Source organism: Sus scrofa, chromosome 4 (assembly GCF_000003025.6).
Source record: "Sus scrofa isolate TJ Tabasco breed Duroc chromosome 4, Sscrofa11.1, whole genome shotgun sequence".
NCBI lineage: Eukaryota > Metazoa > Chordata > Mammalia > Artiodactyla > Suidae > Sus > Sus scrofa.
The window spans coordinates 40,310,096-40,328,977 of record NC_010446.5 but is presented as its reverse complement, the minus strand read 5'-3'; the positions used below and the strand labels follow the sequence as shown (position 1 = coordinate 40,328,977).

Here is an 18,882-nt window from a genome sequence, read left to right as displayed (position 1 = left end):
GCAACAGCTCAAGTTGCTGCAGAGGTGTGCGTTTGATCACTGGCCCAGTGCTCTGGCTTAAAGGACCCTGGTGTCCTTTATCCTGAGCATAGGTGGCAGCTGCGGCTCAGATGCAGTCCCTGGCCAGGGAACTTCCACTTGCTGAGGGTGCAGCCCTAAAATCTTTTTTAAAAAGTGCATGTAATTGGATTGTGATTAAGATTTACTTTACTGGGCAATGTCAGGAAAGGTAGAGGTTTTCTTGTATTATGAGGACCTAGGAGGAATTTGGATTTGTCCTAGAGAGATGGCACTGTGCACACTGGGACAGAGGCGTTCCTCGGAACCCACTGTCCCCTCGGCTGTGGGCACTGCTGGGGTCAGCTTTCCCTGTGTGGTGATAACGAGTGAACCGTTTTTATTTTATAACCTTCAGGTCAGCACTGTGGGGAAGGGTGCACATTTTATGTCACTGAAATGCATCTACCAGTCCATGGCATGTGCTCTTAAAGCAGTGACCTTTCCTAATCTCTGCCCTTTGATTAATCTGGAGGGGACACGCAGGAGCCAACAGGCATTGTGCACATCCGGTGACATCTCTTTTGTGCTGCAAAGACTGGTCATGTGACGAGTGACCACAGGCACCATCCCTGGGGAGCAGTCCCCCTTCCGGGTGAAGGCTGGACCAAAAGTGGAGACACCGACTTTTTTTTTTATTGCTTTTTAGGGCCACATCTGCGGCATATGGAGGTTCCCAGGCTAGGGGTCACATCAGAGCTGTAGCTGCCAGTCTATGCCACAGCCACAGCAACTCAGAATTCGAGGCACACCTGCGACCTGCACCACAGCTCACAACAATACTGGATCCTTAGCCATTGAGAGAGGCCAGGGAATCGAACCCGCATCTCCATGGATACTAGTTGGGTTCTTTACTGCTGAGCCACAACGGGAACCCCTCCATACCCACTTTTAAGAGCTGCCGTTGATGGAGGATCCGCTCAGTTCCAGGCACATGCTGAGCAAGTCCACAGTCATCTCTCAGGCACATACCTCCAGCTTCCTTTGATTATTAGACAGTTTGCTTTGCTGCAGGCAGACCTCTCTTAGACCTGGCCTAATTTCCGTCAGGCTGCAGAGATGTTCCAAGGGGCATAGATTAGTTTTCGGGATTTCACTGTCCTTAAAGCATCTCTCTCCCAACTGTCCCAGCAGATCTCACACATGAGCTAAGTGACAATCATGCAGACTTGGAAACGTGGCAGATGGTTGGCGACTCCTGTGCCCCTCTCACCACCCAGCACCTCCCCCAGACCCCTGCCTCGTTGGTGCTCATGTTGTCCTGGCTGTTACCTGGTTTAAATGACAATCCTTTGAGACCCAATACCTTTTTTTTTTTTTTTTTTTTTGTCTTTTCTAGGGCCACACCCGCAGCATATGTAGGTTCTCAGGCTAGGGGTCCAGTCAGAGCGGTAGCCACTGGCCTCCACCACAGCCACAGCAATGCAGAATCCTAGCCGCATCCGGGACCTACACCACAGCTCACGGCAACGCCGGATCCTTAACCCACTGAGCGGGGCCAGGGATCAAACCCACATCCTCATGGATACCAGTCGGGTTCCCGACTAGTCGCTGAGCCTCGGTGGGAACTCCCCAGTACTTTTTCTGAAAATGCTTTGAATGTACCAGTTATTTCCAGCTATAGACTGCCCACTGGTGGACTAGGTGATCATGACTTAGCAAGAAGCATCAAGCTGACTCACGCCTCTTCTTTTGCAGCTGACTGAGTTGAATACCTTCTTCCTGAAACACATCTTTGTGTTCCAAGCCAGCCATCCGTTAAGTTGGTGTAGAATTCTCTTTATCGGTGGCATCACGGCTCCCACAGTGAGGTAATTCTGTGTTAGTCTGACCATCATTTGAGTGCGTTCACCTGCTTTGTATTCTCCTGTGTACATAAGGGAAGCCACATGAGGAGCAGATTTTTCCATGAAAATATCGTTCTAAAGAATTACGAGTCCAGGAGTTCCCATCGTGGCTCAGCAACTAGTCGGGAACCCGACTAGTCAGGTAACGAACCTGACTAGTATCCACGAGGATGCGGGTTCGATCCCAGGCCTCGCTCAGTGGGTTAAGGATCCATTGTTGCCATGATCTGTGGTGCAGGTCGCAGACGCAGCTCGGATCTCCGTTGCTGTGGCTGTGGTGTGGGCTGGCAGCTGCAGCTCCAATTAGACCCCTAGCCTGGGAACCTCCATATGCTGCGGGTGTAGCCCTAAAAAGAGAAAAAAAAAACAAAAAAAGAATTATGAGTCCAGGCTCTCAAGAAAATGTTTTGCTTCGCAGACCTCTGTAACATGAAGACCTCACACCATTATGATCTTCACTGCTGTTCTTTGTTTTTTAGGGAGGGAAGGTCGTTAGTTTCTTAGGGTTTTTTGGCTTGCATGTGTGGCATGTGGACATTCCCAGGCCAAGGGTCAAACCCCTCCCACAGAAGTGACCTGAGCTACTGCAGTGACAACAGTAGATCCTTGGAGTTCCCATTGTGGCTCAACGGTAACGAACTCAACTAGTATCCATGAGGACACGGGTTCGACCCCTGGCCTCACTTAGTGGGTTAAGGATCCCGCATTGCTGTGACCTGCAGTGTAAGTCCCAGATGCAGCTGGGATCTGGCATTGCCATGGCTGTGGTGTAGACCGGCAGCTGCAGCTTCAATTTGACCCCTAGCCTGGGAAATTCTGCATGCTGCAGGTGCAACCCTAAAAAGCCAAAACAAAAACAAAAACAAAAACAAAAAAAACACAAAAAAAACCCCACCAGATCCTTAACCAAAAGAGAACTCCCATTCTTTTTTTTTTTTAAATCTCGTAACATCCTATTTAAAATAAAATGAGTAACAGAGATCTGAGGTTTCTTTAATGAGATTATTGAAAAATACAAATGTTTTTAATGGTGGATTGAAGTCATGCATGATGTTATTTTTAGAATGAGACTTAGCTCTTTCAGAGGCAATTCAGTTCATTTCCTTTTAAAAGTGTCCTTCCTGTAGTCCTCCAGGGACAGTGGGGACATGCCTGGGTATTCATGCCACCCCTCCCCTGGCTGCATGACTCACGCAGGCCGAGGGATGAGGCGCTATTCAGAGGTGTCCCTCGTATGGACCAGTCCCTGTGAACTTCAAAGCAAAACACTTTGTTTTGTTTAATTGTTCCTATTTCAAAATGGCATTTGGGTTTTTTAACTAGTATGCAGTATTGGACTTGATTGGTACAAACGCCCTGGGTCTCTGCTCAGCTGATACAGACACAAACTCAGCAACTGAGTTCGCTCTTCAGAAGCTGTAGAAAAACTAAATTCTTTTTTTTCTTTTTTTTTTTTTTGCTTTTTAGGGCCATACCTGGCATATAGAAGTTCCCAGGCTGGGGGTCCAATCTGCGCTGCAGCTGCTGCCAGTCTACACCACAGCCACAGCAACATGGGCTCTGACCTGTGTCTGCGACCTACACTGCAGCTCATGGCAATGCTGGATCCTTAACCCACTGAGCGAGGCCAGGGATCGAACCTTCGTCTTCATGGTTCCTAGTTGGATTCATTTCCACTGAGCCATGACAGGAACTCTGACAGGTATTTTATTATATGTGTAAAAACAGCAAAGTAACAGTTGGTAAACTGCATCCTTTTGGCACTTTATAGACCAGTGGACTGTTGAAGTGGTCATCTCACAAATGCTGTTTTCCTTTGGTGGCTTGGAGCCTCTCTGCCAAATTTAAAATCTGATTTAATTTGAGGCTTACACTCATTTTCAGGAAAGATTAGCAGCCATCTCTTCATGAAATTAGGAGCAATCAACAAGTCATTAAGCAGGGAAAGAAATCACTTATTAAACGGAACAGCAGATCACATGTGATTTATCATAAAATTTCAAAACTGTTAGACATTTCATTACAAAAACTAGAGACTAAACCAGAGACTGAAAAATCCAGTGTTTGGACTTTCTGAGAGCTCCTCCAAATTTTTGCCAAACCCTATGGGTTTTCACACTATTTGTTTTTGTTGAAAAATTAGCCACTTTCTGTGTTCTTCCCCTTCTTAAGGCTCTTTATGTGTAAGGAGATCCTTTGACAACCTTCTTGGAAAGGTGGAAGTGCTCTAATGGGTTTTAACACAGCCATCCAAATAGCAAATGCCAGGCCCTAAATAAGGAGAGAAGGCTCAGTAGGCTTCAGTATAAATCGTTGCATACGCACCAAGAGTTCCTGCTGTGGCGCATTGGAAACTAGTCCAACAGGTATCCATGAGGATGCCAGTTAGATCCCTGGCCTTGGCCAGTGGGTTAAGGATCCGGCATTGCGGTGAGCTGTGGTGTAGGCTGGCAGTGTAGCTCCTATTTGACCCCTCGCCTGGGAATTTCTATATGCCACAATTACAGCCCTAAAAGGGGAGGGGGAATCATACATACGCACCATGTCTCTGTTTTCTTTCTTTTTGGTTGGACTTTTTGGCTCTGCTTTGAGAAGATCTTTGAATGAATTTTTTTTTTTGTCTTTTCTAGGGCTGTTCCCGTGGCATATGGAGGTTCCCAGGCTAGGGATCTAATTGGAGCTGTACCTGCTGGCCTACACCAGAGCCACAGCAACTCGGGATCTGAGCCGCATCTGCGACCTACTCCACAGCTCATGGCAACACCAGATCCATAACCCACTGAGCAAGGCCAGGGATCGAACCCGCAACCTCATGGTTCCTAGTCAGATTCGTTAACCGCTGAGCCACTATGGGAGCGCCAAAATACTTCTTTATAATGTTTTAAATATATTGGATATATATATAAATGAATTTCATCTGTTCCTTTTTTTTTTTTTTTTTTTTTTTTGTCTTTTTTAGGACCACACCTGTGGCATATGGAAGTTCCCAGGCTAGGGGTCAAATCCGAGCTGTAGCTGCTGGTTTATGCCACAGCCACAGCAGTGCCAGATCCGAGCTGCGTCTGCAACCTACACCACAGCTCATGGCAACTCTGGATCCTTAACCCACTGAGTGAGGCCAGGACTCAAGCCCACACCCTCATGGATGCTCGTCGGGTTTGTTAACCCCGAGCCACAACAGGAAGTTCCATCTGTTCTTTTTTTTTTAACGTGGTTATTAAAGAAATCTTAAGTGGCATTTGTGGCTCATCCTGCATTTCTTTCTATTGGATGGATGCTGCAATGAGCTTTCATCTCCATGGCATCGCCCCTTTCCGGATCCTGTCAGTAACATTCAAAGTCATTGCCCTCCATGAAAGTGAGATGCAGCTCCAGTCCCATTCCAGCTTCTGAGAACCAAAAATGAGTCTATTTCTTGCCTGCTTAGGAACAGCCACCTTTGTCCTAGAGGAAAAGCCAGAGGTGACCATGCACGTGACCTTCTGAAATCACCTCCCTGGAGAGAGACAGAAGCACCCACCTGAGGTGGCTTTGGCTCAAGGCTGTGGGAGTCTGCGTCTGAATCAAGACTGCCTTTGCCAGTCATCTGGCTCTTTAAACCATGTGCCCCTCGCACCAACCCAATCCAGATTCTTAGCCTCTTACAGGAATGTTTTAACAGGCACCCGCTTCCTGCTCCCTTGACTAGAACTAGACCAGGCAGGCTGAGTATGTGGAACAAGGCAGGCATTTTTTTATATTCCTGCTGTCAGAGTGATTTAATTCTATATTGACTTGCTGGTCTTCCAGAAGCTCTCAGTGAATTCCACCTTTGTTCTTTCAGACAGTACTATGCTTACCTCACCGACACGCAGTGCAAACGCGTGGGAACACAGTGCTGGGTGTTTGGGTGAGTAATTTGTTATTGTGGGCGTTTAAATTTTAGCCTCTAAAATTCATTGGTTATACCTTGATCCTATTATATTAAGTGCCTTGGCAGTGCAGCTTTCCTGGGAAGGCTAGATGTTGCTTTTGTGTGTTTTTTGTTTGTGTTTTATGATTTGTGTTTTGCTTTTTAGAGCTACACCTGCGGCATATGGAAGTTCCCTGGCTAGGGGGTCGCATCAGAGCTATAGCCGCAGGCCTACACCACAGCCACAGAAACTCGAGATCGACACCACATCTGCAACCTACACTGCAGCTCACAGAGACGCCGGATCCTTAACCCACTGAGCGAGGCCAGGGATCAAACCCTCATCCTCATGGATACTAGTCGGATTCATTTCCACTGAGCCACAATGGGAACTCTTAGATGTTGCTTTTGTATAGCTTTCATTTTTTTTAAACATTCCTTTCCTGATTTCAGTTTAGAATAGTTAATTGTCAACTTCTAGAAAGGGTGTAGAAACTGCTTTTTTAAAAAAAAAAAAAAAAAAAAAACAAAGTTAGGAAATCAAAAGATATTTCCCACATAGAACTTGGAGACCTTGTTTCTTGAAATAAATTAGACAGAAAATGAATTGTCTGAATTCCCTCTGAAATCGATGGTGAGTTTGGAATAACATCTCATGATGGGCCTTCCCACACTTCATGTTACTTTCACACCAAGAAGACCCCCCCAAAACAGCTGCTTGTTGAATACCAGAGTCTGCTTTTATTGTCCCAAAGAGAACTAACACAGTCACATGGTCGCAATTTATTGTCTCGTGACAGATAAAAATGCTGTACCTCAATTCATTAGTATTCAAATAATTTGAAGGAAACCATAGGTTATCCGGTTAAAGGCCCAGTGTTACAGGTAAGACCCTCTTCACTGTCTTAGACAAGTGGTCCTTCTCCTTAAACACCATCAACACCTTCCTATCCAGCAACCAAAGCTCCAGAGATGTCTGTATGTGAAGTTCAGTCTTCAGAGAGCTTAGATTCAGGACCTAATCTAGGTTCTAAATTGAGTGTGATCCGTATAAAGAAAATCTGATGAAAACAACAGATTTTTTTTTTTCTCTTTTTAGCCACACCTGTTGATATATTTAAGTTCCCAGGCTAGGGATCAAATCCCAGCCACATCTGCGACCTCCACCCCTGCTTGTAGCAATGCTGGATCCTCAACTCACTGAGCAAGGCCAAAGATTGAACCCACATCCTCATGGACACTGTGTTGGATTCTTAACCTACTGAGCCACAATGGGAACTCCTCCAACAGATAACTTTTCTCCCATTAAAAAGTAATACATGGAGTTCCTATTGTGGCTCAGCAGAAACAGGACTAGCATCCAGGAAGATGCAGGTTTGATCCCTGGCCTCACTCAGTGGGTTAAGGATCCGGGGTTGCCATAAGCTGTGATGTAGGTCACAGATGTGGCTCGGATCTGGCATTGGTGTGGCTATGGTGTAGGCCAGTGATTGGTGTGGCTGTGGTGTAGGCCAGTGGCTACAGCTTTGATTCAACCCCTAGCCTGGGAACCTCCATATGCTGCAGGAGAGGCCCAAGAAGCAACTGCTTGGGTTGCTGCAGAGGTGAGGCTTCGATCCCAAGTCTAGTGCAGTGGATTAAAGGATACAGCATTGCGACATTTGCAACTTAGGTTGCAGCTGTGACTCAGATTCAGTCCCTGGCCTGGGAATCCCTCAGAGGAAAAACCCTAATATCTATGAGGACACAAGTTTGACCCCTGGCCTCACTCAGTGGGTTAAGGATCTGGCCTTGCTGTGAGCTGTGATGTAGGTGGCATATGCTGCTTGGATCCTACATGGCTGTGGCCCTGGTGTAGGCTGGCAGCTGCAGCCCCAGTTTGACCCGTATGCTGGGAACTTCCATATGCTGGGGGTGCAGCCCTAAAAAGACAAAAAAAAAAAAAAAAAGAAACAAAAGATCATCCAAAGACATCAACTATTTAGCGATAATTGCTGCTAGTATTGCATTGTTATTGCTTCCAAACATTTTTCTCTGTGTGTGTGTGTGTGTGTGTGTGTGTGTCCAGTTCTCATTCCAGATTCTGAGGGGTTACTCAAGTTAGATTTAGGCAAGTTTCCCACTGCTCTCTGCCCAAAAGACAAAGGGCCATTGTCACTCTTTCTCATAAATTCTGTGATGTACGCTAATTTTCCTACCCGAAGTAGCTTGAAGGGTGATAGTATGGATTGGATGTCTCTGTTTAGTGATCCAGAGGGAGAGAGAATTTTCACATCTGCTAGATTCCTAGTATATTTGTGTCATGGGGCTGCGGTGGTGGGGGGAGGCTGCGGTGGTGGTGGGGCTGCGGTGGTGGGGGGAGGCTCCCCTCTGCCTTCTGCCCTCTTACTGTCTTATCCAGGGAAGGGGGATCTTTCCTCCTTTTGAGTTCTTCTGCCACTCACATCTACCTTTTTTTCTTTTCTTTTTTTTTCTTTTTTTTTTTGTCTTTTTTTGTCTTTTTGCCATTTCTTGGGCTGCCCTTGGGGCATATGGAGGTTCCCAGGCTAGGGGTCTAATTGGAGCTGTAGACACCGGCCTACACCAGAGCCATAGCAACGCAGGACCCGAGCCACACCTGTGACCTGCACCACAGCTCACGGCAACACCGGATCCTTAACCCACTGAGCGAGGCCAGGAATCAAACCTGCAACCTCATGGTTCCTAGTTGGATTCGTTAACCACTGTGCCACGATGGGAACTCCCTCACATCTTCTTTCTACATGCATTTTCTCTTCATGTTTTAAAGTCCTTCCCTGAGTCTTCTTCGTGCTGTAAAGCTGCCTCCAGCTTCTTCTCTGATGTTTGTCCCTCAAGGCCACCACTTCTCCTCTTCTTCCCTATCCCCTCCCTCCTTCCTTGTTGCCCTCATTTTGTCTTTTTTCTTTTTCTAATGAACATTTTTATTTTATTATTATTATTATTATTCGCTTTTTAGGCCTGCACCTGCAGTACATGGAAGTTCCCAGGCTAGGAGTTGAATCAGACCTACAGCTGCCGACCTACGCCACAGCCGCTGCAACACCAGATCCGAGCCAAGTCTGTGACCTACACCACAGCTCACAGCAACTTTGGATCCTTAACCCACTGAGCAAGGCCAGGGGTGGAACCCACGTCCTCATGGATACTCGTGGTGTTCCTTACCACTGAGCTACAGCAGGAACTCCAAAAAATTTTTCTATTATACTTGAGTTAGTGTTCTGTCAAATGCTGCTGTACAGCAAAGTGACCCAGTCATACATATATATACATTCTTTTTCTCACATTTTCTTCTATCATGTTCTATCACAAGTGATTAGATGTCGTTCCCTGTGCCGGGACCTCATTGCTTATCCATTCTAAATGTAATAGTTTGCGTCTACGAACCCCAAACTCCCAGTCCACCCCACTCCCTCCCCCGCCCCCTTGGCAACCCCAAGTCTGATCCCTGTGTTGTGTCTGTGAGTCTGTTTCTATTCTATAGATAGGTTCATCTGTGCCCTATTTTAGATTCCACATATAGGTGATATCATTTGGTATTTGTCTTTCTCCTTCTGGCTTACTTCACTTTCTTTTTCTTTTTTTTTTTTTAAATTTGAATGTGAACCTGTTTTGTTTTTTTAAATGTGTCATTCCATTTATTTATTTTTTTAAGTTTTTTTTATTACTCAAATGAATTTATCACATCTGTAGTTGTATAATGATTATCACAATCCAGTTTCACAGGATTTCCATCCCACAACCCAAGCACGTTCCCCCACCCCCCAAACTGTCTCCTCCGGAGACTGTACGTTTTTCAATGTCTGTGAGTCAGCATCTGTTGTGCAAAGAAGTTCAGTCTGTCCTTTTTTCAGATTCCACATGTCAGTGAAAGCATTTGATGTTGGTGTCTCATTGTATGGCTGACTTCACTTAGCATGGTAATTTCTAGGTCCATCCATGTTGCTAAAAATGCCTGTATTTCATTCAGAGGAGTGGATCAAGAAGATGTGGTGCATATACACAATAGAATATTACTCAGCCATTAAAATGAATGAAATACGGGCATTTTTTTTTTTTTAACTTCACTTTCATTTTGTCGGTTTTTTCATCCATCAAAATAGCAAGCACATAAATGTCTGATTTCCGTTAACAATTCCGTATACCTATAAAGATGCAAAGCCCTAAAGCTTTCTTTTCACTAACTTGGAAATGACTTCGGCCTTATCAGGGTGTGGAGGTAGGAGGCAGCAGAGGAGGAGCCCAGGTTGTGAGTTGGATTTTGCCTTAGGGGAGGCAGGAGGGGGAGGGGAAGGGTCAGCAGGACCCCCTGAGGCTGTGCTTCCCAAGGAGAGAATTGGGCTGCCTTCTAAAGAAAAGGTGTTGGAACCCTTGTTCCTGGAAGGAAGGCTTCCAGGCTTTGGCCTTAATAGGAGTGAGCAGACTCTTTTTCTCTTCTGGAAAGTTCTTCCTAGCCAAAGCCTCACGCCTGAATGTCTGCAACACTTCTTGGCTACTTACAGGATTGTATCCTAGTTGTGTCACATGTATAGACATCTTGGTTCTATTGTTGGAGTGCCAGCTCCTGGCTGGCAGGAGAGTGTCTGACCCATGCCCTGAGGCATCTCACCTGTGGGGCAGCATCTGTGGGATGCAGGCAGGCTGTGGCAATCGCTGAACCCCAGAGCTCATTGTGGTAGCAAATGGAAGCTTCCTCCGCTTCTCAAGGTTGGCTTTTGCACCCAGCTTACACATACCAAGCGGAACACTTTGGTACCCCAATTTTCATAATAACCTCCTCACATTCTTTTTGTTTGTGTTTTTAGGGCCACACCTGAGGCACATGGAAGTTCCCAGGCTGGAGTTCGAATCGGAGCCACAGCTGCTGGCCTACACCACAGCCACAGCAACACTGGGTCTGAGCTGCCTCTGTGACCTGCACCACAGCCGTGGCAACTGTGGATCCTTAATCCACCGAGGGAGGCCAGGGATTGAACCCACATCCTCGCAGAGACTATGTCTGAGCCTCCACAGGAACTCCCCTGCTCACATTCTTATTCCACTCACTGAGGACCTCCACACACCCGGCTCTACGTTAATGCAGACGATGATAATATCATCTTCATTCTGAGAGAGGAGCCAAGTGAGTCCACGGGCCGGCCTCACCCCTGGCAGAAGCACCTCTGGATCCCAGATGTTTGTCTGCCCTCTGCCCTTGGTGGCTCAAGATAAGGGTAGCCCCAGCACCAAAGCAGCGGGGGAGTCCTGACTCAGTCCCATCAAACCACAGCTTGGCCACCTTGCTCCGTCTGGTCAAGATCCACAATTGAAATTGGCGCTATGTTAAAAGCAAAGAGCTGTGCCGGGGGCAGCCCCGGCTCAGGGGTTGGTGTTGTCTCTGCTGACAGGCTTTGTCCAGGCTCCCACGGTGCCCAGAGCTTCCACTTCAAGCTTTAAACCAGCAGACATGTGAGTCTTGTACAGAAGTAACATTGACCTTCCAGAAGGATGTTATTTATGAGGATTCCCGCTAAGGGGTAACGGGTAGAGGGTCCCTGTGATTGTTGGCTTTAAAGACATCCTGCTTGCTGCCTCTTCCCACATCTCCATGGCTCCACCCCTGAGCCTCACCCTGGATTAGAAGCCTCCCTCCTTCACTCTAGTTCAGCTGCCAGAATGATCATCTTAAAATGTGAAATGCATCGTATTCAGCCCTCTGCTCCAAGGACTCAGGAGCTCCCATGTCCTTCAGACTAAAAGCCAAGCCCTGGTCCCATGTTACCTTAACCACACGGGGGAGGGAGCCCCTTCCCCTCCCTCCACCTGGTCTCTGCTCCAAGGTCACTTTCTCACTGAGAAGGCCACATGCATGACAGCCACCTTGGCTGATTCCTTAGCATGTGGGATCCAATCATCCTGAAGCTCCTGATGGAAAAGCGCTGGTCTTTAGGACAGACTTCAGGTCATTATGAAGTCGATTGAGTGGTTCCTGACCAGCATTTTCTGAAAATCAAATGGAGCCAAGAAAATGTCAGAGCAGGGAGACAGATGTTTTGTGTAACTTTTTTTTTTTTTTTTTTTTTTTTAGGTAGGGCTGCACACGTGGCACATGGAGGTTCCCAGGCTAGGGGTCGGATCGGAGCTGTAGCCACTGGCCTACACCACAGCCACAGCAACACAGGATCCAAGCCACATCTGTGACTTACACCACAGCTCAAGGCAACGCCAGACCCTTAACCCACTGAGCGAGGCTAGGGATCACACCCACAGTCTCATGGTTCCTAGTCAGATTCGTTAACCACTGCGCCACGACAGGAACTCCTTGTGTAACTTTTGTTTCATTGTGTGTCTGTGTGTGTCTGCTGGCTCCAATGAAAAACGTGTTTCCTGCTGCGGGTCTCAGATTCCAGAAGTTTGAGAAACACAGCTCTAGTTTGCTGGTCACCAAGCTCTTGAAAGCTGCCTCCATCAGCTGAATATCCAGAGATCTCTCAGAGTAAACTCAGGCTGTTCTGTCTGGTTAAGGGCAGGTGGGCACACAGCTTTCCTGGACGGGACACTTTGTGTTGTGGCCCTCTAGAGGCTGCCTCTGCTTCCTGCACCCGCTGCCAGCCCCCTTCCCCTCGCTCCTCTGCTGCCCTCTAGTGTCGGCTCGTGGTCTAGCCTTGAGGGGAACCGCGGACCCTGCTCTCCCAAGCCCTTGTGCATCTCAATTGAAATGGACCTTTCTTACGTGTGCTGTGCTTTGTTGGGGCCGGGAGGTGGGGCTTCTTTAAAGGTTCAGGCAACCACTCCTCAATCTTGTTTGGTTGTGGCTGGGGGACAAGACAGCCACACACTCCAGACACAGATTTGAGAGACTTTCTGCTCTGTCCAGGTGGTTCTGATTCTGGGCATTCAGTTGTTTAGAGTCATCCACCCTTTTGACCATGGCAGTGACCTCTGTGTCTGCCAGTGGGGAGGGGACCCAGGACCCTCTGGGCCCCTTCCTGCCTTGTTAAGGATGATGCTGTGGACTGGAGCTGCAGGACCAGTCTCTGATTGTCCAGATTCCATCTCGGGCAAGGAACACCTAAAATGGCATTGTCTGAAATCGCTATTCCAGAGCAGTCTTTGGGATTACATGACCAGCCATGTCCCTCTCGCCTCATCCATTCTTACTGTCAAGCCCTGAACCTTAATAAAGGGCTGATGCTAATATTCACAAATGAAGATGTCTAGTACAAGATTGGCTTTTCTCTTTGATGTCTTAATTAAAGAGTAAAATGAAGTTTTTTTATTTAGCAGAATTGCTTACAGATGAAGAGAGGATAAAGGGTTTTTTTATTGTCAGTAGAACTGGGGCACATGACATCTGGAAATTCTTAGATGCCTGGGAGGGAATGCGATTCCTGCCTTCAAGTTATTGAAAACTCACTTGCGGAGCTCCCATGGTGGCTCAGCGGGTTAAGACCCCAGCTAGTATCTATGAGGATGCAGGCTCAATCCCTGGCCTCATTCAGTGAGGGTTCAGGATCCATCATTGCCATGAGCTGCAGCATAGGGCACAGATAGGGCTCAGATCCCGAGTTACTGTGGCTGTGGCAGAGGCTGGCAGCTGCAGCTCCGATTTGACCTCTAGCCTGGGAACTTCCATATGCCATGAGTGCAGCCCAAAAAAGAAAAAAACAAAACAAAACAAACTCACTTGGAAGGTTCAGACTCTCATGTTCAAATTGCAGTGGGCAGTCAGGACCCTTGTTTAGAAGGAGGCAGATACCAGCCTGAGACAAAGAACCACTTCCCAACAGCATAAGAGATTGAGCAGCAGCAGAAGCTGCCCACAGAGGTGGGCTCCCTGTCCCTGTGAGGGTCCCAATGGAGGGGGTGACTGTCCACCCCTTTGTGATAGGCTCTCGCTTCCATGACACCAGGTGACCTCCAGCTATGAAAACGTATGACTTGAAATTGTGGTCTCTGAGGAAGGAAGATGTAAAAAAATATTTTATTTCTGGAGAAGGAAAGAGGGATGAATAGGCAGAGCACAGAAGGGCTTTAGGGTGGTAAGACTCTGCTGTAAGAGCCTATAGGGGTGGCTCTGTGTCACTAACATCTGTTCAAACCCATAGAATGTACATCACCAAGAGGGAACTCAGAGGTCACCTGTGCACTTTGGGTGATGAAAGTGTGTCAGTGCAGGTTCATCCGTTGTGACAGATGTACCCCTCTGCTGGGGGATGCTGATCCCGGGGGGGGGGGGGGGGGGAGTCTGTGTCAGAAAAGGGGGCAGAGGGTATAGGTACTCTATACCTTCCCCCAGGTTTGCTGTGAACCTAAAAAACTTCTCTAAACAAAAAAGTAGTCTGAAAAAAAGAAGAGAGGAGTCACCGTAAAATAAACTTTTCAAAATTAAACCTAAATATATCTAAAATATACGTAATAATAATAGTGGGCTAGACCAGTGTCTTTTTATGGGGAACCTGCTCCTAGTGTTTGGGGCAGAAATCTTCGGACCAGTAGAAGCTGTTGATGGGATTATGCAATTTCTGGTAATGCCTTTTGCTCTGGGAAGATGAATGGGTGTTTCACCTCCTGTTCTCTCTAACAGGGTCATTGGTTTCCTGGAAGCTATTGTCTGCATAAAATTTGGACAAGATCTCTTCTCTAAGACCCAGATACTCTATGTTGTACTTTGGCTTCTTTGCGTGGTAAGTCATGTCGTCTTTGCCTCAAAGTATAAAGCTAAACTCCCCGCGGTGTCTTCTAAAATAAAACAAAATTCTCTTGGGCACCAAGGTTCTTCAGAAGTTTACAGACAGGACGTTGCACGTGTAGTAACTCAAGATTGGCCCTGAGTCTGAAGCGTAAGAATAAATACAGAGAGGAGTTCCCGTTGGGGTGTAGCAGAAACAAATCCGACTAGGAACCATGAGGTTGCGGGTTCGATCCCTGGCCTCGCTCAGTGGGTTAAGGATCCAGCGTTGCCGTGAGCTGTGGTGTAGATTCCAGACACAGCTCGGATCCTGTGTTGCTGTGGCTGTGGTGTAGGCTGGCGGTGGCGGCAGCAGCTCCGATTCGACCCCTAGCCTAGGAACTTCCGTATGCTGTGGGTGCAGCCCTAAAAAGACAAAAGACCAAAATAATAATAATAATAATAACAAAGAATAAAAAAATTTAAAAAAGAATAATTAAAAAAAAAGAGTAAATAAACAGAGGACCACATGGCCCCCAAACTTGGTCACCTTTGCAGGTTCTGCTCTGATGCTCTGAGCAGGTGCATCATACTCTTATTGCTTTCACTTATAAGACTTCGTCTACACTTGCTGAGAGTTTCTGGCCTATCATGAGAGGACAAGGACAATTACAGTGCCCTGTAACGAATGTATATGTCCATATGTCCAGGTGTCCAAAGGTTTATGTACAGAATGATGGACTGTGGTTTAGAGGCCACGTGAGATGTTGAAGGTAATCAGAGCACCGTTTTTGCCCCATAAGCTGACTTTATAGGCCAAGCCTGTGCCGGATGAGTTTTTCTCTCTGAGGGGAAGAGCCGGGGGGCCTATAGCTCCACTCTTCTGGGACTTTTCCCTCATCTTTCAAATGAAGCAAGCTCTTTACCTTGCTTAAAATCCTGTGATTGTGCTTCTGTTTTGTTGATGTGGAATCTCAGTTCCCAGACCAAGGATTGAACCTGGACCGCCGTGGTGAAAGCACCAAGTCCTAACTGCTAGACCACCAGGAAACTTGCAGTGATTGCCCTTCTTACTTATTTATTGTTTTTATAACTGCACCTGTGGCACATGGAAGTTCCCAGGCTAGGGGTGGCATCGGAGCTGCGGCTGCTGGCCTACACCAGAGCCACAGCCACACGGGATCCAAGCTGTGTCTGCGACCTGCACCACAGCGCACAGTAATACTGGCTCCTTAACCCACTGAGTGAGGCCAGGGATTGAACCCACATCCTCATGAAGACTAGGTCAGGTCCTTAACTCCCTGAGCCACAACGGGAATTCCTATACCACCCTTTAATTTGTTTTGTTATTTTGGAGAAAAGTCTTATTTTTACATTTAAGATTTTCCACTTTGACTTCACTTGGTCCAGAAAATCAACTTGGGCTTTTTTTATACTCAGAGAAAATTTCAGATGTCTGGAAGTAGATAGAGTAGCTCACCCCTCCCGACCATGTCACCCAGTTTCAACAGTTATCACCTCCTGGCCAGTCTTGTGCCCTTATATTCCATACCCGCTGTCCTCACCCCAATTCTTCTGAAGCAGATCCACCTTTACTATTTCAGTATATTTCTCTAAAAGAAGGTAAGAATGCTTTTTTGTTTAATGCAGCCATCTTATTATCATGTCTGAGAAAGAATTAGTCCCTTCTTGCTGTCAAATATCTGATTGGTGTTCACATTTCTTTTTTTCTTTCCTGGGCCTCGCCTCATGGCTCATGGAAGTTCCCAGGCCAGGGAAGAAACCTGAGCCACAGCAATGACCTAAGCTGCTGCAGTGACAACACCAGATCCTTAACCCCGTGTGGCACAAGGGAACTCCAGCATTCGCATTTGTAATGCTTCCTTAAATTTTTTTTTTTTTTTTTTGCTTTTTAGGGCCGCACCCACGGCATATGGAGGTTTCCAGGCTAGAGGTCGAATCAGAGCTACAGCTGCCAGCCTACGCCACAGTCAGAGCAATGTAGGATCCAAGCTGCATCTGCAACCTACGCCACAGCTCATGGCAACGCCAAATCCTTAACCCACTGAGTGAGGCCAGGGATTGAACCTGAAACGTCATGGTTCCTAGTTGGGTTTCCACTGCGCCATGATGGGAACTCCCTAAATTTTGTATTTTTTAACAGTTTATTGGAGTCAACTCACATTGACTTATTGTGATTGGTTGGCATGCCTTTTTTGCTTTGTTTTGTTTTTTAGGGCTGCACTCTTGGCATATGGAGGTTCTCAGGCTAGAGGTCAAATCTCAGCTATAGCCGCTGGCCTATGCCACAGCTCACAGCAGTGTTGGATCCTTTACCCCACTGAGCATGGCTAGGGCTCGAACCCCTGTCCTCATGGATGCTAGTCAGATTCGTTTCCACTGAGCCACAACGGGAACTCCAGTTGGCATGCCTTTTAAGTCTCTTTGAATCTATCCTTTTCCCTCTGTCTCTAGCTCTCTCTCCTTTACAGTTTATTTGCCAATGAAACAAGCTCTTTTGTCCCATACATTTTGCCTCACTCTGGTTTTACTGATTCCACCCTGACTGTAACTTTACAGGTTTCTTTGTCGTCTGTATTTTCTGTAAATTGGGAGCTGAATCTACAGGCTTAATAAGATCCAGGTCTTTTAAAAATTTTTTTGGCAAGACTACACTTTGTGTTTTTAAAGTGTTTTTTAAATTGCCTTTCATGGTGTCTGTTCTTAGGGTTAGGTGTTAGCAATCCTCACTATGCCAGGGCCCCTTGAACCTGTCCTGTCCTATTTTATCTTGAACATTAAAAGGGAATCATGAGCTCCTTTGTACTCAAACTCCAGCATTCATGCTCAGAGGTATCTTTCCATCGCAGAGAGACTTGACATAAGCACTAGTTAGCAGAGTGTGTCAGATGAGCCAGGAGGTCCTAACCGGCCACTCCAGACATTTCTCTCTGGCAGGTGCATCCCAGCTCTGAATTGTAGCTCCGCCCATGCAGGGGGGCGGGTGGGTGCCCCCCTCACCTGGCTCCACAGGGCCTCAGGGAGGTTGAGGCAGGCGAGACACGTGGGATGGGAGCAAAAGGCCCTTCTCAGAGCAGCACGTTTCGGGCCTCCCCCTGGGGTATCAGAGGCCAGAAAGGTCTCCCTACGATTCTGTCCAAGGAGCCACCTCTGGCCCCCAGCCAGCGGGGCCCCTCTAGTCTCTCTCTAAGCTTTAGAGACTTTCTCTCTGTTTGACTGATTAGATACTTAGCATCCTCCTCCTTGTCCGGGTGACTTTTGCTCTGCCTTGGTGTCTGTGTGATGGTAACTTTACTGAGGACAGGACCCATTTCTCAGTCTCTCCATCACTCAGCGTGGTCCCCTGTGTTGCTGAGTGCTCGCCAGAGCTGCCCTGATGCTGGAGCCACACACGCAGACGGTGGTGCCCATACAGTTGCTTCATGCTTACAACGTGCCAGATACTGTTCAAAACACTTTTCACAAGTTGCGCATTTGATCTTTTTTTTCTTTTTTGCTTTTTAGGGCTGCACTCACAGCATATGGAGGTTCCCAGGCTAGGGGTCGAATCAGAGCTACAACTGCTGGCCTGCAGCACAGCCACAGCAACGCCAGATCTGAGCTGTGTCTGCGACCTACACCACAGCTCACGGCAACGCCGGATCCTTAACCCACTGAGCGAGGCCAGGGATCAAACCCGAAACCTGGTTCCTAGTCGGATTTATTTCCACTGTGCCACAGTGGAAACTCTGCATATTTAATCTTTATGCTTTGATGGGAGGTGCTTTATTATCCCTCTTTTATAGAGAAATAAAGGCGCAGGAGGTTCACTAGCCTGTCCGAGGTCATGTAGATAGTCAATGGCCGTGCCAGGGCTCAGGACCCGGATAGTCTGGCTGGAGTTTCCTGCTCCCCCTCTGAGGACCTCCGAGTCCATGTGGGAATTACATGTGCAGACTGCTCATGTTACTGTGTGATAAACACCCCGGGAGGTGTGTGCACAGAGCCTGAGGAGCCCTGGAGAGAGCAGCAGACAAGCTGGGGGGAAGTGCCCAGAGGTCACATGTGCTCAGTATCAGGGGGTTCCCCCACCCCTCAGCGCCCCACCCTGAGACCTCAGCGGCTGCCTCCTCTTCCGTCACCCTCCGAGTCAGCGGAGTTCATTCAGGCATGTGACCCACCTCCATCCCCTCCCCTCTGTTCCACTGCCTCTGCCCCTGTCCAGACACCCATTTTCCCCTGTGCTGCCCTTCAGATCCATTGTCTACACTGCTGCCTATGTGATCATCCAGAATCCAGATGGGAATCCCTTTCCCCTGCTTTGACTCGTTCCCTGTCACTGGGGCTTTGCAAGAACCCAGTAGTACAACATTCTCCCCTCCCAGGTTCAGAGCAGTTAAGAGGTAGGCAGCGTGGAT

At 47.5% G+C, this 18,882-nt stretch overlaps 1 protein-coding gene across 3 annotated transcripts in view; it reads left to right on the top strand.

Annotated features, from left to right (window-relative positions):
- The window catches only part of PTDSS1 (phosphatidylserine synthase 1), a 78,224-nt gene that overhangs the window by 47,122 nt on the left and 12,220 nt on the right, over positions 1 to 18,882 (top strand). For all 3 annotated transcript variants that reach the window (XM_021089073.1, XM_021089074.1, XM_021089075.1), the window contains 3 exons: positions 1,756 to 1,868; positions 5,728 to 5,793; positions 14,381 to 14,480. In XM_021089073.1, the coding sequence (XP_020944732.1) occupies positions 1,756 to 1,868; positions 5,728 to 5,793; positions 14,381 to 14,480 (279 nt within the window). The remainder of the gene's footprint in view (positions 1 to 1,755; positions 1,869 to 5,727; positions 5,794 to 14,380; positions 14,481 to 18,882) is intronic.